General features: G+C 42.5%; 4 protein-coding genes across 5 annotated transcripts; 1 reads left to right on the top strand and 3 right to left on the bottom strand.

Moving 5' to 3' along the window:
* Window positions 1-102: 102 nt before the first annotated feature.
* Window positions 103-6,961, bottom strand: LOC143338345 (uncharacterized). Its single transcript, XM_076758684.1, has 6 exons — window positions 3,413-6,961; window positions 1,591-1,743; window positions 1,255-1,432; window positions 1,074-1,156; window positions 852-949; window positions 103-562 (listed from the first exon to the last, which is right to left on the bottom strand). Exons 1-6 carry the CDS (start codon window positions 4,025-4,027, stop codon window positions 445-447), a joined length of 1,245 nt encoding a protein of 414 aa, XP_076614799.1. The 5' UTR covers window positions 4,028-6,961; the 3' UTR covers window positions 103-444.
* cimip2b (ciliary microtubule inner protein 2B) lies at window positions 5,491-8,986 on the top strand. The gene is made up of 6 exons (XM_076758685.1): window positions 5,491-5,801; window positions 6,294-6,502; window positions 7,288-7,442; window positions 7,949-8,075; window positions 8,526-8,738; window positions 8,870-8,986. The coding sequence occupies exons 1-6, from the start codon at window positions 5,755-5,757 to the stop codon at window positions 8,950-8,952; spliced, it is 834 nt and encodes a 277-aa protein (XP_076614800.1). The 5' UTR covers window positions 5,491-5,754; the 3' UTR covers window positions 8,953-8,986.
* Window positions 8,987-9,074: 88 nt separating this feature from the next.
* Window positions 9,075-20,976, bottom strand: LOC143338344 (AP-4 complex accessory subunit RUSC2). 2 transcript variants are annotated; one of them, XM_076758681.1, is made up of 10 exons: window positions 20,828-20,976; window positions 15,681-17,073; window positions 14,856-15,150; window positions 13,697-14,716; window positions 12,481-12,557; window positions 12,160-12,334; window positions 11,935-12,040; window positions 11,798-11,844; window positions 10,675-11,341; window positions 9,075-10,540 (listed from the first exon to the last, which is right to left on the bottom strand). In XM_076758681.1, the coding sequence occupies exons 2-10, from the start codon at window positions 17,019-17,021 to the stop codon at window positions 10,429-10,431; spliced, it is 3,840 nt and encodes a 1,279-aa protein (XP_076614796.1). In that variant the 5' UTR covers window positions 17,022-17,073; window positions 20,828-20,976; the 3' UTR covers window positions 9,075-10,428. The 2 variants fall into 2 exon arrangements, with proteins under 2 accessions (XP_076614796.1, XP_076614798.1); XM_076758683.1 differs by having other exon boundaries at window positions 20,646-20,933.
* A 1,659-nt stretch (window positions 20,977-22,635) lies between these two features.
* On the bottom strand, window positions 22,636-23,917 carry LOC143338438 (liver-expressed antimicrobial peptide 2). Its single transcript, XM_076758815.1, has 3 exons — window positions 23,647-23,917; window positions 23,345-23,484; window positions 22,636-23,029 (listed from the first exon to the last, which is right to left on the bottom strand). Exons 1-3 carry the CDS (start codon window positions 23,710-23,712, stop codon window positions 22,996-22,998), a joined length of 240 nt encoding a protein of 79 aa, XP_076614930.1. The 5' UTR covers window positions 23,713-23,917; the 3' UTR covers window positions 22,636-22,995.
* Window positions 23,918-23,997: the final 80 nt, after the last annotated feature.

Raw genomic sequence — 23,997 nt, 5'->3', positions numbered from 1 at the left:
ATATCACATTGTTCTTCCACATGTGGACATGCAGCAATTGGGTGTTGAAGCATGTTTCTCTCATGTTGCAGAAGCACACCAAGACAAAACGACTAAAAGTTTCAGTGAGATATATACACATATATATTGACATTATATTTCTTGACATTTACAGTGTAATATACTCCAGAGTGCACATCACTATTCTTTACAATTTGTTGCTTTGATGGGGAAAAAATAGAGGCAAGTTTGATGTCTGTAAAGTCAGGCTTTGTGGTGCTATAAGAAACTGAATCCCCCATCACAGTTTTATAGAAAATCGTATTATTTATCATTGTAAATGATACTGGCAAGTATAGTGGACAATAAATAAACATGGCAGATCGCTCCATTACATGGGCTGAATAGGAAGTCAGTTTGGAAGCAGTGACAGTGCTCAGACTTTTATTGGACAGTTTTCTCTCCTCAACTGACACCAATATGTCTGTCATCATTTATGCTGGCCGTTTTCTTCCTGTTCCTCTTGAACAGCTGGCTCAACCGTCGCCGGGCTGATTTTTTCTCAGATAACTGCATCTGTTGGCTGTGTGCATAAAAAATTCATGAAACAGAGCTGAAGCAAGCCATTGTAGAAAGCTGGAAGCTGTATGTAAGCTCAGGTTGATGAGAAAAAAGGACAAGATGTTCCAGAGGAACAGAAGCACGGACTGAAAATGCAAAGCAAACAAAGCATCTCTGCATCAACTGTGCATTAGCTGTGAACCGCTGTGTGGCTGGCTGCCATGTTGGAGCAGCACACACATTTCCTCAGAGCCTCATGCATCATATGAGATTAATAACACTGCACTGTAGTTATTAATGTAATATCTCACCCCTTTACTTTTCCTCTCTCCGCAGAGTCCTCTCTTCTCAAAGGCCCAATTCTAAACGTCCAGGTCCTGTTGGGTTTATTGGTCTCTTCTTTTTTAGACTGATGAAAAGACAAAAAGTAGTTGCAAACCAAAATGACACAATAGAAATTACATAATGTAACGTATTTTGATGGTGTTACTTGCATAGGTACAGATTATGGGCTGTATTTGAGGGTATTCTACCTGCACTTCATGCTCTTCCTCTGCCGTCTCCAGCAGGTCATCTATACTCAGATGCTGCCCTCTGCAGTCTGCATTCAACATTCCTGCATCAGCACACACACAACAATATATAGTACACAAATACATGGAATATACTAAACAAAGGGTGAAAATGGAAAGAAACAGGTGGACTAAGACTCACTAAAATGTAGTGTTGCAATAGTTGTGTCTGAAGCTGATCTCTGCCGAAAGTGTCCGTAACCTTTCCGCCGCTGGGGTTCACTGGAATTGCGCCCGGAAAAGTCTGTACTTTCAAAACTTTGACAAGAAGAGAGGTCCTCCTCAGCAGCTTTAGAGTCACTCTGACAGGTGCTGAAAGTCTGAAAGAGAATCAAATGATGGGAAAGACAGTCTTAACCCTCGAGCTGCAAGAAGACATGTTGTCATCACCAGCTTGATGAGCTCATGTCCTGTTTATAAACACAGTGAGGTGTGGAAACTCTGACAACTTCATAATGGCCTTTGCAAAGATGCTCACCTCTAAGTCTTGATGCTGCCGCAGGGCTTTCATGTCCATTTGTAACGCTTGGTTGTGCATCTGTTGTCTGGCAGTGTCTTCTAGCAATTGGCACACCTGCTCCAAGTAGCTGAGCCCAGGACTCAGTGCTTTCCCTTCCTCCTCACCGAGGACCTGCACAGATCATTGAGCATTAAAAAGTGTTTCCATGTAGGGTCCAATAAAAAATACAATCTATACAAGGTTGGTCAACTTGAAAGTTGAAAAAGAAGACAAATCTGCAGTACAAACAAATGATAGGTGACATTATGCTGTGTCAGTCAGTCAATCCACCACATGGGTTCAGACTTCAGTATCTCAACATCGACCAGATGGATTGACATGAAATGTTGTGCACACATTCATGATGCCCAGATCATGAATCCTGCTGACTTTGGTGATCCCCTGACTTTCCTCTAGTGCCACCAACAGGTTGGCATTTGTGGCTTTGAGTTCAATTTTTGCCATTCATTGGATGGATTGCCCTGAAATTCAATTCATGTGTCCATCAGGATGAATTGTAATAACTTTGATGATCCTCTGACTTTTCATCTGCAGCCAAATCAGAATGTTAAGTTGTCAGATGCTTCAGCCTCGTCTGTATTTTGTGTTTGTTAGCAGGCTAACATGCAAAACTGAGATGGTTAGCATGGTACAGATTATCATCACTGCTGTAACGTCAACATGCTAACACTGTGTAGTTAGTTCAAAAGCGCCGCTGTGCCTAAAGGGAGTTTGGTATTATAAGCAACATATGTAACAATGTAACATTATGTTACATAAGTTGTGTTTAACTTGTATTTTTCCATAACCTTTGCAAAGAGCAATGAAATCCTTGACCTGTTTAGTCGGAATTTCCAGATCTGTCTGACTGGCTGATTGTTTCTCATTTTACATCAATGCATGTTGGCATACATGGCAAGAGTTTTTGAGCGGGATAATGAAAGTATAATTATATATAATTACAAGAAGTGCATAAGTGAGTAATTATGTCAACCTAGCATTGTATGGCTTCTCAGTATTGCAATTCTCAAAGACTTTAACCCCACCTCTCATTCAAATAAATGAACAAGTGAATTGTCCACACACCCAACGACTAAAACAACATTGAGAAAGTAAATTAAATACCAACCGCTACAATTAATCTTGTTGTTTCAATACATTTATATGCTGTCAGCATAACCTGAATTCTACACGGAGCACACAAACTCATGACAAACATGAAAAGGAATATCTCTAATGTTCTTATACACAGTTTTTTCATTTGTTTTTTTTTTTGTTGTTGTTGTTGTTTTTCCCCTCCAAATCTGATTAACAACATTTGTGTGATATTTATCCAAAACCCAACAGACTGCTCAACTTCTGCCTCATGTCTCCGTCCATTCCTCTCATGCCTGTGGGCGTAAAGTCACCTGGGCAGACTGGTTTATGATCCCTCACACTGCAGACGAACTGTGACGGGTTGCAAGCATGAAAGAGATCCTGTATGAGTAAAGACATGCCTGTCCTACTTTAAATTTGAGAGCAATCTGGTGTGTCGCAACCCTTTAACTAAGGTCAAAGTAGAGGCCTTGTCACACCTCTGGCACTTTCTTTCTGGCTTTCCTTTTACATTTATCAGAGTGTGTTGCGCAAGACCACACTTGTTACTGTGAAACTGATGTAATCTTGAAACTGGTCCCACATAAGCACAAGCAGAAATCAGACACACTATGGAAATGTTTGTATCTCACCTGTCTTTCCAAAAATGCTAAATTCTAAGATATTTGAACACAGTCTGGTTTGTGACATAACAGTATCTCACCTCTAATCTTGCCTGAGCTGGATGCCTGTCACAACTCATAGACAGCGGTCGTCTGCACGTCTGCCTCGTGGACAATAACGGGTTAACCGTCCTCCTTTGACTAAAACTCTCCAACCTTTGACCTCTCACTAACTCAGATGAGTGCCTCTTGGGTACGAAAGATGCTCGAGGTCGTCGCCTGAGCACCTCCTCCACTGTAAAGGGCTCTGCCTTTGGACATCTAGAGTCAGTCCTCTGTAGTGCTTCCTCCACTTTTTGGTGCAAGGCCATGGAGCTCTCCTGAGCTGTGCTGGGACAGAACTGCGGGGAAGAGGAGGAGGAGGAAGAGGAAGGCCGAGGAGAGGAGAGGACAGGAGACTGTGATGTTGAAGCTGGAGAGAGTCCTTCTCTTTCTGGCGTAAATGTTTCTATTTCTATGTTAGCAGGAAAGGACGTCTCAGAGCTGGCTGTTTCCACTCCAGAGTCCACCGATTCCGAGCGCAGGTTTGTCCCCATGTCAGACGAAGGCGTAGGAGAGTCTTCATCATTATTTCCCAGCCATTCTGAGTCCGAACACTGGCCTCCCTCAGAGACCCAAGCCTCCATGAGGTTTCCAAAGCTCCTGTATAGATTCATCTCCAAATGTTTCCCCCTCCGTCCCCTCACACCTCCTCTGCTTCTGAACTGCAACAAGAAAATGAACACCAGGAAAGTCAGCCCACGCAGTCGTTAGCTGAGGTGAACTGGCGATGTAGAATTCAAAACATCCCCTCTGATCCGCCTCTGTTGCTTCGCCACGCCCATCCACAGCATCTGTCCTGTCACAGCGCCAAGCTGCATGTTCATACCTGCTCCCCCTTGTCACCAAATCCTGGGAAAACAGTGACTCATCTGCAGTGTTACTTGAAATGTTGGATTTGTCCTCATACCTGTTAGAAATCCAAGACATAGCAAGGACAAGAACAAGCCATGACACGGTAATAGATTTACCCTTCATAGGTATTTACAGACTGCACTGGGAGGGAAACTTCAGTTATAGAGTAATTTTCTGAGACAGAGGTGCTGTAAAGGAATACTGAAGGCACACCAAGGATAAAACAAGTCTAAGACCTGCCATTAAAATGTTTCCCACAAGTTGAGATTGAAACAAAACTCGTGCCTTAACATACATGAGTATATGAGTATATGAGTGTGGTAACAGAATATGTTCACATTCCTCAGTGGATGGACAGTATTATGGTGAGTGTGTGTGTGTGTGTTTTGTCATTTCAGTTAGATTTATCTGAGAGGAATGTGGAGAATGGACACTCCTGTGTGCTGATTTAATCTGCATTCCCCAGGTGATCAGTGAGAGATCGTCTGATCGAGCACACAGGCTCACTCACAAGCCTGCAAACACAAAACAAAGGTAGATTATTTTGAGTCGGTGCACAGTCTGCCCACAGTTACATCTGTTGTTGTCTTGTTTCTGTCTTAATAAATTACACACATGCTCATGCTACATAGCTACATCTTGGCTGTATTTTTGGGGATGATTTAGGGGATTAATCTGGTGGATGTCAATGTATATTCTACAATTTAGGAAAAAATACAAAATAAATGAAAAAATCTAAAAACAAAATGTAGAATTTTATTCCTGCTAATGTGGGGAAGGCTTTGAAACACTGCTTAGACCTTAATAAAGTTAAATGAAATTGATTTAAAAAGAAAAAAAAAAAAAACATTTCCACAGTTAACTGCACAATAAAGATATATATCATTTTAATTGTTACGATAGGAGAGGGGTTCATGAATATTTATTTATCTATATTTGTTCATGTTTTTATTTCTAGCAGTATTTTTACTCGAAAACATGCACACAAAGAACAACTTGACATCATTCGTCCTCATCAGACTATCGGCAAAACCAGCATGCTGTCGCTAGGGGTCGTTGTTGAGCACGTCTCGAGAATTCCTCCCCGTCTATTCAAAAAGTCACTGAAGACAATTACGCCCACTCCCTCTTTTTAACTCTTCATGTTTGTTTAAAAAGTCTCATCTCCATCTTCTCTGTTCAGGCTATTTATTTGAAAGCCTTGTTGGAGGATGATACAGGCAACAAATCAACAAAAATTGTGCGTATGTCACTGCTGGACGTGACAATATAAACAGAGAAGTGTGCGTAACAGTACTGTAGGTGTATAGACTACCACAGACTGGTGCCACAGACGGTGTGTTTCTTTATTTATTTTATTGACTTATCTTTGCACACGTCAGGTTAAATTCCATTGAGCTCCATCAGTGTGTTTGCGTTTTATTCTCTGTAGCAACCAGTAAACACTGCGGTCTTTGGGCGACCTGCAGCAGCATTAAACAGGATTACTATGGAGAGATACGCGCTGCTGACACCTGAGCCACATTACATACCGGGGTAAGTACATGCCTCCTGACACGTGAAGAAAAAATAACCACATAAGTTTCGTATTGAAGATAAAGTGATGTGTGTGACATGACTGCACAGGCCCCTCTCTGCTCACACGTCAAACATAACGCAATGTAATGTGATACTCACTGTAAAAAACACTAAAAGTGTGGGAACGTTACTTTATTTACGTGTTTAATTGACTGATTTGATATGCGTTGAAGGCAATTTGTCTCTGAAATTAAAGAAAGACTTGCAGGATAGTGCAGTACTTATAATATTAATATAATAGTCAAGTTTTTGCCCACTGTTGGACAGCACCTCAATGTAATTAGTTAGCATTTAGCAAAAATTTCCCCTCAACATACTGCTTTCCTCAAAAGTTCTGTGTTAAATCTGTTAATTTAACAAAAAGATATCTTGTTTTTTTGTTGTTGTTTTTTTTTTCAACTCAAACCATGCAGGAGTTTGTACTGAACCCAGACTCCCTATTGTTTAAAGGTATACAGGCTATTGTCCACAGCTGAAATTCAGCATGGGGAAGTCTTATGGCAAGCTCACAGCCGAGCAGCTGACCAGCCCTCAAGTGAAACACTCCAGCCGCCTGGTCCTCCACACGGGTCGTGTCCCCTCCACAGAGTCTGATGCTGATCTGACACTGAGAGGCATCCCTGACGCTGACTTGAAGAAGATGACACCAGGATACACAGGTCGGTCACACACTAACGCAGGACAGGGGGTCAGCAAAGTAACTGAACACCTCCTGGAAAATTATTTTACACTGGCGACAAACACTAATACAAACATTTAAACTTACAAGCAGTTAATTTCCTCATTGTGATGGGAAACAACTAAATGCCAATCAGCAGCATGCATCAGCTCTAACTGAAATCTCGAAATTAGACTTTAAATATGTGTTTTCACAGCACCACGGCATGAGGCCGTGAGACTAATCTGTGTCAGCTTGCTAAATTATTAAGTATAAACGACCAGTTAAGTGGAACATCAAGATAACGTACACCAATCAGCCATATTTGTAGCAGTGTTTGCAGTGGTATGGAAACCTGATGCAACACACAATTTAGCATACAATTAAAATTCTTTCTCTTACATCAATATGCTCACACTCCCTTGGTTTTATGCGCTCTGTGGTGCAAGAACAGCATATCATTATTAAAAAAAAAACATCCCAGTTCCTCTGGATAATCCACAGATCTCCCTGTGAACTGTTCTTACTGGAAGTACTTTGTGCTAAAGAAACAGTCCCTTTGACACTGTTCACACTGTGTTCTGTGGATTATTCAAAGAGACAGGGACGCTGTCTCTGGAACGAGATGCTGGTGTCGATTTTAACACTGTGAGCACCAGGAACAAAATCTGTTCACCTTTGGGGTAATGGGGTAGAGGCAGACATCGCAGAGACAGACCATCATGGCAAGACACCTCTCCAAATTCAGGTGAGGTAAAGATTTAATGTTGCTTGTTGGTGTTTTAGGCTGCATTCCAAGAAGCCAAAACTACTTTGCCTGCACCCACACTGAATCATGTCGTAAGGCGCTGTCTGAGTTTTACCGGGAAAGGTATGCAAAGATCCAGCGGCGATCAATGGACCTGCCAGCTGTTGTCAACTACACCAACCAACAGTGTGAAGTAACCTACATACACACATGTTCTGGCTCTATCACTCTATTGCCCTCACACATACACATAGATGTTAACAGGGCTCCTCTGAATAGGTTCACTCTTGTTTAATTATCCATGGAACTCCAGTGTCAGTTCACTGTCACGTCATCTACCCTAAAAAAGACTGAGAGGCAGAACCGGTCAGCTTTCCAAAGGGCCTATTACAGATTCACCAGTTAGATCTCTGAGATTAATTCACTGTTTTAAATAACTTAGAGGAATTAGCAGCAGTAGTGTCAAGTTTCTTTCTGGCAGAAATTTCTGTTCACTTGTACAAAGTTTCTCATGTCGATTCAACAGGAATAGGTTGACATGAAACCTGTGTTTATTGGTATAAGATGTAAAATCTTTGTTGGCTTTATGAACCATCAGTTAAGGCTTAGAAACAGGGTTGGCATATGATCATTTTTGATCATAGAGGTTGTTTGATCTCTGAGTCATGGTCTAATGTTTTCTGTTATGTTTTGGCCCAGAGACCAAAACCCCCTTTGACGGCAATCTCCGACGCAGTGATCACCTACAAGCCCTTGAAATCCTTCCCCCCGACCAGAAAACCGTATTTCATGGATGATGATGACCCCCACAAGTACTTTATCTCAGGTACCACACAGACAACTTCAGCAGTTGTTTCCAGTAAAATGCATTTTGGCCTCAAATCTGCAATAACAGATTGGTTTTTTTGGCAATAGAAACAGGCTGTTAGCACAACATGTAAACTTTTCAGTTGATAAGGCAAACTCGTTAGCATACAGTTGCATATTCGCCCATCCAGCAGATACGGAGTAAAATCAACACTCACTGTTTGTTGTGGCTGGAGAAGCAACATTGCAGGTTGTAAAACCAAAACAATGAGCTGAAACAGACTAAAGGGTTCTGTAGAACAGCAGAAATGGGTGGTATTCTCTGTGAGTTCGACACTCTCAATGATCCCTCTCATATTGCACATATGGTTATTTCAGTTAATATGAACAATATTGATACTGGCTTTTATCTCTAGTGTACTGTGCCAAAGAATTCCCAAAATACTCACTGAGTGATGTCTTTTTACAGGTTTTACAGGGCATGTGCCAAAATCTCGCTTCATAGTTGGCAAAGGTTACCCCATGACAACCAACCAGGCACTGATCCAGTTTGGGAAGCAGCAGCGAAGTGACCCCGAATCCCAAGACATCACAGGGGGAAAGGACAGTAAAATAACTCCCATACCCAAAATCTATCCATCAAGCAGAGGTGTGGTGCCATCATTCACAGGACACATCCCAGGTCAGAGTTAGCAACGCACCTCACAAGCCTTATGTTAGCTATTCTACAAAAGTTACTCAAGTGAAATTAATTACTCTGTTAGTGTTTAAAATATCAATTTAAAGCATGTCTAACTCTACACTATCACACAGGATACCGGTTCATGTATGGACGTACCTTCGGTCAGCTTTCCAAGAATGCACTGGAAAAGAGGATCTTTCAAGAAAAGCCATAAAACCATTGCACACCAATAAAATGATTGCAGACGGGACGTGAGTCAGATCTAAGATGTCCTCACATTTGGCACATGAATAAACACTTGTTCTGCTCACTGTTACAAGAAGAAGACGGGTAAATATGTTAAGTCTTTATTGACAGACTTTGATTGTCACTGGGCATTAGAGGAAGCATTCAGAGGTTGAGAAAATGATGCCGGGTGGAATAATTTCACAGACTTCACGTTATTGCAGAACATTAAAAATTCCCTATCTCACAAATGGAGAGAACACATTTTCTGTTCTTTCCTCTCCCTTATCTAAACACCAGTCTATCAAAATATACCTGACACACATTTAAATACCTGAAACAGCCACAAGATGGCTTACATTTGTGCAACTGAACAAACTTCACTGGAAGACATACTACTGGGTATACCAAGCAATTCCACACACTTTAAATTTCATGGCCAGAAAATGTCCAAAACCTACCTCTACAGCTATAAAAACATTAACAGGAAGTTAAGAGATCTAGTAAGTACTGAAGCACTGTACTGTATGTGTGTTAACTCATGCACCTACAGTAAATCCATGCTGGGAATTCGCTCTAGAAACAAAGTTACTGGAAATAAAACATCACTGACAATCCACGGGGCTGGTGTGTACCACATTTGGCACCGGTAAAAACGAAACGCTTGCTTTTTTTTCCACCTATAGATTAAAGGTACAGTTATGGAGATGATGAGAAATGGACATGAGAAATGGATAGTTTTGCACCACAAGAATGTCCAACAGTCAACAGCAGGTCAATATTCATATTTTGTGATTAGGTAACAGAGGCGCCTACTTACAATTATTCCAAAGAACAATTGTGAAAAGTGGAATTGGCCCTCATTCATCAAGCTATTTCCTGGAAAAGAGGTCATGATTTACTGTGAAAATGATACAACAACGCTAACGTCAAACTAAATGACTAGCTTTATAACCTCTGCTACATTAGCACCATTGGAGTTTTCCTACTCAACTACGTAAATATTACTAACTCTAAACATATTTCTCCTTTTATGCATATAAATAAAACAAAGTAGCATTAAAGAATTAGCAGATTTAGTACATAGACTGAAACCTAAAATGGCTGTTATGCTACAGTGTGTGATGCTACAAAACAGCAACTTCATGTTTACATAGTTGCTTTTGATTGGACGGCACTACAGATACTACCTTCCTAGTTTTTACTGGAACATTTAATAAGCTGTAATGGAGCAACGTAATTTATATTGAAAGAAGCTGATAAGAACAGAAAGGACACGCAAACTTAGTGATGGATTTATGAATAGCTGGTGAAACGCAAATCTTGATGAATGCGGGCCACTGCCAAAGCTGTTAATCCTGTATTTTGTGTGCTTTCTGATCAGTTCAGCAAGGTGATTGAGCACTGTGTATGAATTATCATGCAGTTAAGACTTTTTGTTACTACAGTAAATCGCCTCCAGTTTTTAGGAGTCCTTGTCAGTCTGAGCTACTCCTAGCTTCATTGACCTGATGGATTGAGCCAACAGTCCAAGCTGCGATCTGTCCAAATGTAGCCACTGTGATGGTCGTTTGTACCTATGAAAGCAATGATAAAGATGAATTGGTTATGAGTAGAGAGTTACAGCGTCAGTCTTCAATCTTGATCCCATTCTTACAAAGAAATAAAACATTCAGGAAAAACACCCAATTTGCTCACTGCTGGGTCTTACCTACTGGTTTGTGCTCCCATGTGACTCTGAGAAACTGCCTCTGTCCTGGTGGAGGTATCAGCTGCCCCAAACAGTTTAGCCCAACGAAGCCAACCCTGACATGGACTCTCAGCCTGGACACTAGTTGATGCATTTGGGGTCTCACTGTCTGTCTTTCCCCTCCTCTCTTCTTGCCTGCTGTCCATACTTATTTGAGACCAAGTATCTGCATTATTCTGGCTACAGTCGTCCCCTTCAACCACATCATCTGTAAGGTCAGGCTCTTTTGACCACCACTCTGGAATAGGAGCTAACAATGGACTCCTGAGGGCCTGCGTCCCTTTGCAATCCTGCTTAACGCAATTCCGAGAATTGAGAGACTCTTGGTGATGGCAAACTATCTGATGAGAAATCTTAACTTGCTGACTGCTGTCTATCTTTTTGTCAGCTTGCAATAATGGCCAGCTGGTCACTAAGAGGGCTGAGCATGGTGGAGGTGGAGAAACACCCTCCTCCTCCGAACAAAGTTGTCTGCTACGCAACAGTCGGTGCTCCAGGAGCAAGTTGAGGTCAAAGGGCAGCACAGACAGTGGCTGCAGCAGAAGCAGCAGCTCCTGAAACAAGGGCTGACACTGACCCAGGGACATAGACAGGAACCCCCAAGAATGGTAGTATGTTGTCACCACATCTGTGGAAACAGGAATGGGTGTGAACACGCAAAGATCCAAATACATGCAATCATTTGTTAGTTAAGTTTTAATAATTTAACAAGGTTTTCACAAGCAGCTCTGAGAGGCTGTAATTGAGCTAAATGCTAAAATCATCATGTTAGCATGGTCACATAATGCACATAAATTGCATAAGAGGATTTGCAATGTAACATGTCACAGTGACCATGTTAACATGATGATTCAGAAGGTTTGTTCTTGACCTTTGAAACAACAATCTGACAACAACAAAAAAAATCTCATCTCAAGTCCATTATTTCAGCTGGTGTTCACCAGGTTATGCTAATGTGAACCAAAGTGGGAGATCAGCTGACCATTCAACTGTCCAATCAACATTGACATTTGATACTGTGCATTGCTGCCACGGTGCAGTGTGACCAAAAATAAAAAGTATGATAAACTGACTGTGCGCTCACCTCTTTGACTCTGAAGGTGACTGAGCCAGAATTCCAAAGCTCTCAAGCTGAAAGAGAGCAAATAACCAGCAATATGTACAGTTAATTCATTAGCATTCTTTAGCATCATTAGCATAATCAAAGGTAGTAGCACTTACTTAAGCAGGCCCATGATGAAGGCTCTCAGTCTCATGCAGTGGCTGGTGAGCTGGGGACATAGTCTGATTTTAGAGACCAGGCTGTGAAGGACCCTTGTGGATGGACCTGTAGCAGAGTTGGACAGAGAGTTCATGACAAGACCACACCAAAGAGCCATCGAGCCCTGCTAAACTAAAACTGAAGAACATTCATGACTTTGAATCACGATCACTAGTTACATTTACCAATCCTGGTAGAGACTTCCACTACATTCCAGGAGTGGTTGCGCCGCTGACCGATGATGAGATCCAGTTTGTGATCCCTAAGACCGTCCTCTAAAATATTTTGGATTGTTGGACACAAATGTTCCAGGACCAGACCTCCAATGGTGGGGCTGCGAGAGCTGTTACCCAGACGCATCTGTGGCAGAAGGAGAGCAATATGATACAGTATATTTCCTGCCAACATAAATGATTAGACTCCAGTCCTCGAGTGTAAGTAACATTAGTTTGGCACTTTTCCATCATGACACATCTTTCAAGCTGCTTAGCTCTGCCAATTCATACCTTTTCTTCAGGGTCTCTGCTGCTGCCAAAGTGAGCCATGATCAAATCCACAGCACGGCTCACAGACCTCAGCAAACCTACAGACATTGGATAAACAAAGATAAGCTGAAGCTGTAATTAACGCTTCATTCATATATAGTTGCCGCAGACACAAAACATTGATATATTCATATATACAGTACATGTTACATTGCAAATCCCAATCTTATGCAATTTATGTGCATTATTGATTGCTGAAAGTCTTATTTTCGTCATATAAGCGGAATCTTCTCGTGCGGTGGGATAATTTTGTTTCTAGTAAAAATCAACTTGTTTCTTGAAGTGATGTCTCGTGTTCTGTCTGTCTTGTTTGAAGATACTCATGGTCATATGAAGAAAATGCTTATAACATGGTGATTTGTATTGGAAGCACACTGAAATGATGTTAGTGCGCTGGCAGATTATCAATAATAAAGAAAAATTACTTTCTCTTTTAGCTTGTCACCTCACTAAATAGGTCAATGCATAAAAAATACGAGATAATGCTTTCTGCTGTCTGGGTTCATTATCATATTGTATGGAATGCAAATGAGAACTCAAGATGAAAGAGTCAGTTTTCCATTTTAGCAGCGATCCTCACTGACTTGCTCTCCCCTGCCTTTCTTTCTTCATCTCATACCGGATAGCCTCTGCAAATGTCACGGTAAATTCTTTATGCATGTTGATGCTGCCTGCAGTGCTGCACCACACTGACTGTTCATCACAGCTGCAAATGTCTCCCACATTGATTAGCCATTGCAAAAGATTCGCATTTATATAATCAAATTTGCATCATGTGGCCCATATGGTAGCAAAATGATTAGGTACATTATAAATCATTAACACTGTTTCTACTGCATCATTCTCCCTTTTGTCCTCTCTTGGAGCTTGCAGTCGCACACACATAGGCTACAGAGCAGAAGGCTTGGCCAATCCCGTGCAGGGAGAGTTAAAAATAGGTCATGTTTGAGAGGAAGCCCCTTCAGGGTATTGAAGGCACTGCTGCAGCACAGTGAGTTTTTATTGCTGCTCTCAACAGCTCATCACTGGATAGACAATCCAATCAAGGAGGAATTATGTCATTATTGCTACTGGGTCACTCATTGCTCCATTCACATCTCAACGTATGGTATATATTACATTTAACATCATGTTTTATACAAACAGATACAGTGCATCACTCATTCATTGTCCTCACCTCTCCTCTGCAGATGGCTAATAGACATGGACTCATAAGATGTATCGGGTGAGAGGCAGAACTCTGTGGGCGGCCTGTCGCTCAGGATCAGAGATTCACTGTGCTGACTCTGATTCGGCTTCCCACTGAGCCCGGCAGAGTCTGCCTGGATTTGGTGTGGGTGCAGCCCAGAAGCAGCCAAGGACAGCAGAGAACTCAAAGAGGAGAGAGGAGCTACTGAGGAGAGGGCAGCTGTAAAACTACCGTGAAAAAATCCAGAGTCAGCTGCAGGTGCAGCCCGGTGCTGAGGGAGCTTCTGTTTTGGTTGTAAGATGGTGGGAGGAGACAGGGACACCTGCAGGTTTGGGTGATGGGTGTCAGTGGTTAGGGGTAAAGTGGGTGGTGTATGAGAGAATATGGAATGGTAGGAGGAGTGGGTCTGAGACTGACTGGGACTTTTGGGCTCAGTGTTGCCATGGCTTTGCTCAGGGGTGATGTTAATAAGGTCCTGATAGGTGGGGATTTTAACAAGGTTCGACTGATTTGGGACCGGAGCCACATTTACAAAAGTCTGAGTTTTGCCTGAGTATGGGCTTGTTTTATCCTGCACCTGGACCAGTGCAGGTTTTGGGCTGGTGTGAGCTGGATCTCGGCTGCTTTTTGATGTACATGGACTTGGGTGTCCCTGGCTTCTGCTGGACTGGCTCCACGTGTGTCTGCGACTGAAGCACTCTGGACTTGGTGTGCAGGTGGAGCAGGTATCAGAGCTCGAAGGAGCCTCCAAAAAGATGGGGTAGTGGCTGCCCATTGGTGATAGCTGAAGGTTAGAAAAGCACTGACTCCTTTTGCCCTTGAACTTGAAGCTTGGTTGGGAGGCACCGGTCTTGCTGCTCTTCTGATTCATGTACTGCTCCAGAAGGCAGCCAAAGTGCTGTGTCTGGGGTTTGCCTGCAGGGACCAGGACAAAGGGCTGGATGGGCAGTGAGGTTGGTCTCTGGGCCTTACTGTACCGCACCACTGGATTTTCCAATGAACATGCCCCTAAGATGGAGGTAGAGTGAAAGAAAAATTGATGGAACAGATTAGATTTGCTTAACACTTCTGGTATCATATCTTCACATATGTCTACCATCTCACAAACCCAAGCCATAAAGAAAAAATCTCTTACTCATTGCCTTACCTTTCTCAGCAGCATCAGTATCCGAGTGCTGCAGGTCCACAATCACAGATGGCTGTGTGGATGCAGTGCTTGTGCCTTGGCCTTTGCTGCTATGTGGGCTACACTGGCTGGGGCACAATGAGCAGGGTGTGTGGGAGAGGTTTTGGATGCTGTCTGCATGTTTCTTCCTGCAGAGGGCTTTCTCAGTGGAGGTGGTGGCAACTTGATAATCACAGGTCTGAAGCTGAGAGCAATCAAACCCAGCACTGCAGTGTGCAGAGGAGAAGCTCTTTTCCTTTTCTTCATCCTCTTTCTCCTGATGGTGATACAGAAAAGAAGAAACCCTTTATATGAGGTTGTAAATACTGTAAGTTGTAACTGATAGTTTCAGTAATTTATTAATGCTTTACAGATCAGTTGTAAGCCATGCTGTCAACCATTAATAGACACTCATGGGCGTTTTGCTTTCTTGTCAGCCATCAAGTCTGCAGTGGTGACCGTTAATAAGTCATGAAACAAGGTTTTTCACAATACTCTAACAAATCTGTAGAAAAAAGTTAATATGTTTCTGATAAATGGATTTTGCTCTGGGTGCTGGACAAGGATGAGCACCAGCCAAAGGAAATTTTCACACAGTTGCTCTTATAAATGGCCTATATCTAATCTATAAAGCATTACTATTTGATTCAATTACTATTAATAACACTTTATACTTTGGTACTGAGATGTTAAAAGCTTCTAAGAATGTTGATATTCATATTTCAGAATACAGTAGATACAATGTAATTTGTTGTTTACATCATCAAATTCAGTAGTAGGAGAAGAGCTGTTTTGTTGCAGCATTACCTTCTTGACTTCTTTGTGTTGTCCTTCTTTCTTATGATCAACGACAACGTGCTCAGTGGGAGGGAAGGGGCTACTTCGGCTCTGACCCTCGGGGTAGCTGGTGTGGCTGGACCAGGCTGGGCTGGGCGACTGGGAGGAGAGGTCACAGGTCACAAGTTTGTAGTACTTCTGATTGGTCCCCATGGCCAATGTGGCCTGGCTTTGGAGACAGGCAGTCAGGTCTGATACCTCTAGTGAGGAGAGACCCGGGGGTAGCGGCTCCAGGGAGTAAAGATTGCAGTTAGAGTCAAGGCCCTGAGGAGACCAGCAGGAAGCAGAGGGCGTCATGTCAAACTCCTCTTTTGGGGGAGAGTAAACCGTCATGTCTTCATGCTGGAGGTCGTCAGCTGGAGTCTTGGGAACAGGTTGGAGGTTGAGGAACACGGATCCCTCAGATGACTCAGAGGGGTGGACTGCAGGACTGCTGAGGTCATGAGGTGTGGCAGGATTGTTGCTCCTGTTATAGATTGTGCAGAAGTTAACTAAGACGCCATCGGAACTGTTACAGGAGGAGTCGCTCACATACTCTGTGTGACTGTTGGAGAGCAGCTCTGGGGAACATTTGTGTTGGCTGTGGATGCAGCAGGACATGTTATCCTTCAATCTGTCTGAGTCCTGTGCTCCATGAGCCACCATGCCAGATCTGCTCACATGAAAGCACTGGCATTCAGTCTGCAGTGAGTCCTGCTGGTTAGGCTGGTTAGAGAACCACTCTTGGTCATTCTCAGTACCCAGTATGGTCCCTTCCTTGCCCCACTCACTGCCCACATCCCCATGGGACATTGTATGATTTCTGGCACCATTACTTAGCGGCCAATTGGAATTTCCATGCAACACAAACGATGAGTCCTCATGATATCTGTGTAGATTGCCTCCGTCACTATCCTCATCCTCCTCATCCTCATCTAGCTCTGTGTTGGGTAGGAATGAGTTGTGTGTCCGCAGGCTGCCTCTGGCTCCAGAGCTTTCTTTCTTCAGATGGGAGCTTGTCTCCTCCGGTGAAGAAGTGGAGTCGTACCTCCCGCTGCTGTCACTGCCCCCCTCCTCCTCCGCCCGGTCCTCATTGAGACTGCTGTAGCTGCTGGAAAAATGTCTTCGGCCACCACTGAAGGCATGTTCTCGGTTCAGCGAGTCTTGTTCTGGAAGGGACACAGCTCTGGTCAGGCCCACTGAGCACAGCCGGCCGGGCCTCTTGGCCGAGCTGCACAGGGCCTGGACAGGAAGTTGCCAAGTGGGAAGCTGAACCACAGGGAAGTGGCATGCGATCAGGGTGTCCCCAGAGAGGCTGGATGCTCCAATCATGCTGGATGAGGCTGGACCATGGAAACTGTTTCCATGTTCCTAAAATTAAATCCTGCAAGATCAGAATAGAACAGAATTACTTCTAAGTGTGATGAATCTGCTTTGAATGTGGTATCAGTGGTGCAGAAACACACTCACAACTGTGCAACGATACATACAGACAAGAGTACAGTGGTATATTATATGTGTGGATATACAAAATACATGAAACAATCAGTTACAACAAATGCTACTGTCTGTTCAGTCTGAACACAGTCTGGGTGTCAGGGGTGATAAAATGAGCTTGAGAATATAATTTTGATTATTAAAATATGCAGGACATAAATGACAAGTATTATAGCTTCTCAACACACTTCCTGAGGTTCATTAGAAAGCAGCAAACAACTGTTTATGTAACAATGAAGCTGCACAGAGAAGTGTTTGATCTGTAAGAGAAGTCTTAGGATAGTTAGATTTAAGTTTGGCCTGGCCGTAAGAGCAGGGAGACCATTATGGACCTTCTGTATTTCAGCAAAGATGTTTTCCATTTTGCACAGTTAGCCCACGGAGACATGTTTTAATGCTGCTGTGAATGTAATCTGGATAAACGGCATCGTTCTTGTTGTGTCTGCATACGAAGTGATCTCCCTGTGGATCTGCTTCTTGATTTTTCTCTGCTTTCTGCCCCCAGTGGCCTTTCTACCCGTAATGCCGTGACAGGCTCAAAGCCTCAGGGACCTAATTACAGATTTTAGGGAAAAAGCCTTTTAAATTCTGGGCTAAACGCATCCCAACAGAATAGAAAAAGATAAAAACACAAAGCACAACTGCAGGCTTCTGTTGGCAGAGTCTGCTCCCTCATTTCACACCCTGGTCCTCCAGTTAAAGTCCTACTCCGTTGTCTGCTCCTGGCCCTCAGCATAGCACAGCCTCCATACAGTAACTCAGTCAACCATTAACAAACTCCTCCTCTCTCTGCCAGGGCCAACCACCATCGCTCACAGTTACTCAGCTGCTCTGTAACTGGGGCAGCTGCACTGCAGAGACGGTCCGCTGGCAGCGCTGAGAGTAAATACATTTTCACATCATTTTTAGTTAATTCAGTGTGTTCATATGCATCGCTCCTGATTTTACAGACATCAAGCTTGAAACAAAAACCAGGAAGCATGTTAGTGATTATCATCCCGTCATGAAATACAACTATGAGGACTATTGTTTAATAATCAAAGTAATACAAGTAATTACAAAATAGCATGAAATATATATAGCTATTGAAACACTGGAGAGTCAATCATAGAGAAAGAAACCAAAGTGAATAAAGCTGAAATAATGATTGAAGTTATCAGTAATAATTAATGTTGCTAGGATACAACCACAGACCATTAACTGATATCTGCCTTCTGCCTGGTGCTATGCTGTGAATTTAAACTAGACTGAAAACCAGGCTCAGAAAATTCATTATCAATTTTAGATGTAAGATCCTGACGTCCACTCATAGATGTCAGATTGTTGCACTACTGTCTGAGCGCAATGTGTAAACAATCAGAACAACAACATCTGCTGAAGAGGTAATCCTCTTTATCATTACAGTGCTGCAATAAACAGCAGCCTTACCATGGCAACAAATATTAACATGTCAGATCATACTCATATCGTACCAACCCTAATAAACTGGGTTAATCTGTGTTTATGGTACAATGTTGATATGGAAAGAGAACTGAGAGGTAGCCAAGTGGCACGTCTTTGAGTTTTTTGTGCATATTATGCACAGATACAAGTTTCTCTGCAGCTAAATATTCCCCTATAGGCCCAGCAGACCGCTCTTCTTCTTGCCTGTTAAAGCAGGTAGAATAACAATTTATGGCCTATTGAACAAGCTGCTTGAAGACATGACATCATCATCCAGTAGGTTTCTGATTGTTTGGCTGCTGAGGTCACAGTTTCAAACTGGAAGGGTCAACCTCTCTTCATCTCCAGTTACCCAGTGATGGTGACGACTGGTTTGGAAGTCATAGGCAAACATGTTCTGGACTAAGCAATTCAACATAATAGAAAAGTAATGCACATCAAGTGTTGCACTGAGGTGTTGATGACTGGACTTGAGAGTAGGAAAAAAGTGTCCCACACTGTGGCCCCATTTGAATTTATCTTTTATTTGGGTTTGGTGTTTCAGCCCTAAGGAGCTGGTATGTTACATAGGTCACACCCTCACAGCACATCTGATGGTAATTAGATCATCATGTTTCACCATTAGGGTGAGAAAAAACGATCAAGAGGATCAAACCATTAACAGTAACAGGAGTTACAGCCAATGGCTTCAAACAAAGTGACTATGTGTCCAAGAGAACTGACTGCAGGGCTCATTCAATTCAACAACAAAAGGTAAAAGACTTATATTTCCATTCTGCAACACAAGAGCCAGTATTTCAATGTGTTTCTTACAGTTGGATTATTTCTAGTGTGGTCATTTCTGATCTGATTATACTGCATTATTTTATGTTTAACTGTGATCAGTCGACTAAAATACTGTTTATTTAGCTTATAACTGCATAACGCCACAGCAAAGCTCGGGAGGTAAAGCACGTAGGACCCTAATCATAAGGCTGGTGTTTTGTCCTTGAACAAGACACTGAATCCCAAACTGCTCCCAGATCTGACTTTTACCTTCAGCTATTAAGGCATTATCCTTAAATCTGCAATCATACGCAACTTAACATCCATTTCTGTGGACGGAGTCCTGCTGAATATCTCTGGTAATGTAACATGAGGCATGATATAATACTCGAGGGAACCATGTTGCATTGAACCTTGATTTATCCTGTCCCTGTTTATTTTCAACAGTTCAATAGTTCAATACCACAGAAAAGTAGGCCAGTGTGACTGACTAGTCGTCTGCAGAGGACTAACAATTGCACTGCAAAGACTCGACTCTGGTCCCCTTCTACTGTCTAACAGCTCTGTCGTCTGGGTAGTGGTGCACACTGAGATGGCTGTGATTAACTGAATGAATTCACTGGAAATGTCTGTCAGGTCAAGTCAGCCATCTCACATGAGGGATGGGACTGTGGTGGTTCTGTGAAAGCAAAGAGTCTGAGGTCCCCTTTTTGCTGTCATGCATGGAAACAGATGATGCTGCTTGTTATCAGTGATGCTGCTCGCTAATGAGACATTGCAGCTCATAATTGGACCATATTCATGTGAGGAAAAGTTTCACTAAAAACTCAATAACAGCTCAGCGTGCTCAGATGTGATGTAGCATCTGTAATATGGACAGAGAGAAGAGGAAGGTCATAGATGGGAACTGCATGTCCAGGTGCCTGTGTGTATATGTGTGTGTGTGGGTGAAACACTCACAGACGCTGAAGTAGGACAGCCGTGTTAGACAACAAGAGACAGAGAACACACATGCCAAAAGAACCACCCATGGCAAGGATAGCGCCTCTCACACACACACGTAAACACACGCCATCACACGCGCACAGCCATACTTAAACCTTAGATAAAGTAAGATTAGCATCAAGGTCCAACTGAATAACTGACTTCAAGGCAAAGTAGCTAAAGCACAAAAAAAGACAAGCGCTCCTGCATCTGATGCGTCCATCATCAGCAGCGACCCTCCTGGTGCCCTTTAATACCATCACCTACTTGAAAGCAGTCGTCAGTCAAAGGTGATGTCCATCCTCTTCTTACAGGTGATGTAAATACATGATTAGCTCCAAAATCATGCAACCAAACAATATTTAAAAAAAAAAAAATAATAATCATAGGAGCGCTCGACGCAGCTCTCACACCTTTGACGTCAAAGGTGCGTTACCTTCAGCTGTTACCTGATATCTGCGAGGAAAATCAACGGGCTTATCCAGGGAACTTGAAACTATATTGTAGGGTAACATGAAACCGGTCCGACATTGCAGGTCCGGACAGACACGGCGGTCCCCACGCCGCCGCTTCAGCACCGCTCAGCCTGGCGGAGTGTGACGTCACGGCAGCTTTAACCAATGAGGGGGGAGAAGTGCCTGCCTCTCACCGTGCCCGAGACACCTGGTAGGAAGAGGTTATTATTAAAGCCTGAAAATGGTGAAAATAAACACGACGAGTAGGCACACTGTCCGTAATTAGAAACTTAGTTACAAATATGAGACAGAAAAAAACATTCAGTTATGACGAATTATTCCGAATTAACATTGTGGAAACATTATTATAAATAAGAGTTTTTTTCTCGTTTTAATCTCAAGTATTGAAATAATGATATTAATAAATCCCCAAATCAGTAACAAATAATGTTGATATACTGGTGGAACTAATCGGTGCGACTGTGTTAAGAACCTAAACACTGGAGATGAGATGCATGAGGTCACGATAGCGGCAAGTGTAAGGTAAACAACTGCAGAGTTTCAAACTCCTGCTGTAACTGTAATATTTTAGTAGAATTTTAGTATCCATCCAGTGCTTCAGTCTGTTGGTCCAATCACAAATGTGCTGGTGGCATATTCATCTCACTAAACCTGGTTCAGCTCGCCCTCCGGTGGTGAAAAGTGAGCAGTGCTCAGCTATTGGTGCAACCATTTTCAAGGGCTGTTGAGCAATATGTAGTCTATCATGTGGTTGGTCCAATCATATACTGTAAGTAAAGTTCATGTCCAAAGCCATAATCTACATTTTGACAATGCTTTTATGTGGGTTTCACAAAAGACATCTTTAATAACCAGGAAACAGGATTCGTCTCTTCGTTCAGAGTGTGCTCATAAACTCATTGTGGTTTTCACTGGACATCTTTCAGCTAGACGCTTTGTGTTAGTATTAACCTGATAAAGCATCTTGTGCCTCCTGGAAAATTCAGGAACAGACCACGCTGAGGTCCTTAAAGCCTGTTGGCCGTAAAACCAGGACGTCTGAGAGCAGCCCCCACCTCATCACAGGATATAACCCAGAGCAGTTAACTATGCCAGCATGGTGAGAGAGAGAAAGCCTCATCAAGTCTCCAGTGCTAACCTGTTTAAGTGCTGGACTGAGCCACAAACAGATATCTACCATCTTTCAGCTCACCTCATCAACAGGAGACATTAAAGAGCAGAGAGCAGCTTTAACACTTGTTGTCTCCAAACTACACACTATCAACAATTTGACATATTAATCAAAGAAATCCTCACAATTCCCAATCCCACTATCCATTTCTGGTCCTTTGACACAGTAACTATGGCCAGTGTCCTCTCGATTTTGTGTTACTTTGCCGTTGTTCATCACAGGGACTTCAGATGGAGCGACAGCAATAAAGACTGAATAAGAATCTAAAACATGTAAAAGCAGTGAGTCAAAGCTTGTCCCTCAGTCGGTGAAGACCTGCAGTATCACATGACCTTGCATGAATACAGAAACATTTCATTGTACTTGAAAAAATAAATTCACTTTCTTTTTTCAAACCAACCAATGCCAAAGTTTTTATAATCTTTTTCCACTGCACTAGAAAAAGTAGAAAGAACATAAAGAGCTATTTTAATTTGTTGACAGACAAAATTTAAGCAACACAACCTCTTGAAAATACTGTATTTAGATATTTACATAGTTTACAAAATGTACAAATAAATATATAATAACATGAACCAATAAACTCAGAGCACCTCACAAATGTTGCAGCAGTATTTATATTTTCTTTTTAAAAATGTGTTCAGGTCTACTGTATACAGCCTGTCTGACGTCCTGCAAGTGTGTTCCACAAATGAAATTCTAAAAATCAATATCGTTCTAGCTGGAACCATTTGACTATTCATGTGAACGCAGCATTTATGGCTTTGTTTTGCTGCAGTGCATTGCCAGATCTGATTACATTGACTGAATGCACAGAGTCTGATAAAGTCAGCAAGTCTTCAGTTCAAGGCAGAATACCACAGAAGTAATTTAATGCAGGGTCAATGTTCAGATGGGCGCTTTGGTCCATGAGCAGATGTTTGTTTCGTAGACAGTCACCCTGATGGAGGTATTTTTGTACATCTCTTTCTCAGGTGGAGTTCCAGAAGGAACAGATATTTTTCCTGCAAAGATAAGGAGCAGCTTTATTACGGGATCATTAATGTCTGACTTTGTCCATGGCATGCAAAATGCACGTGGACAAAACTTTGAACATTACACTGATACAGTACAAGCGTATTACTGCAAACTACAAGAAGGATTATGTCTATTTAATATCATGGAATGTCATTTGGAGAACAGAGCATTTAATGCAGAAATCAATGTTAAAAGTGGGAAATAAAATTTGTTAATAGAAATTTCTTCTGTCTGGAAATGTTTCCCAAGTATGTACAAAAAAAAAAAAAAAAAAGGCTGATGACTGAGAAGCTCTGCTGTACCTGCAGTATTTCGTGCCACACTCTAGGTGATACATGCAGCTGGTCCCCACAGGCTTCATGCTGTTCCAACGCCACAGAAGTGACCGTTTGGTCCGCTGGAGAAGACCTTTCAAGTCTTCACGTACAGGCAGTGAAGTGACCTGTGAAGGCAAACATAAGATCCTTAAAGAACAGTGATGACGCTCCTGGTGTGCACGGTGATAAAAATCAAATTACATCAAAGATCAAAAGTCACAATTTTCTCTGCTTATGTAAAGCAACCTCTCGGGATATAAACAGCAAATGCAGGGTGATGAACTCACATGAATGGTGCAGAACAGCGACACCAAAACAGAGACGAGGATGATTCTTTCCTGAAGAGTCTTCATGCCGCTTGCAGGATGAAGCGAAAGAGAGCAGTTGTTCCGAGGCGAGGCCGATGTGCTGTGCCGTGCCTCCTGTATTAAAGGCTGTAATTGGGTTGGGGAGGAGCTACTCTTTAACGGATTTGAACGATTAATTCTGCTGTTTGCTGCTTTAATTGCTGAGGCTGAGAGGTTTGGCAGAGAGGTTGATCTCGAGTATAAGCCAATGAGGCAAACGTCTTTGCACACCGTTACTTATCAGTTTTATAATGACAACTGAAGTCAAAGATTATCTGCAAGGAGCCAAAG

This window comes from Chaetodon auriga, chromosome 19 (assembly GCF_051107435.1).
Source record: "Chaetodon auriga isolate fChaAug3 chromosome 19, fChaAug3.hap1, whole genome shotgun sequence".
NCBI classification, from domain to species: Eukaryota; Metazoa; Chordata; class Actinopteri; order Chaetodontiformes; family Chaetodontidae; genus Chaetodon; species Chaetodon auriga.
This window is presented reverse-complemented; position numbering and strand designations above follow the sequence as displayed.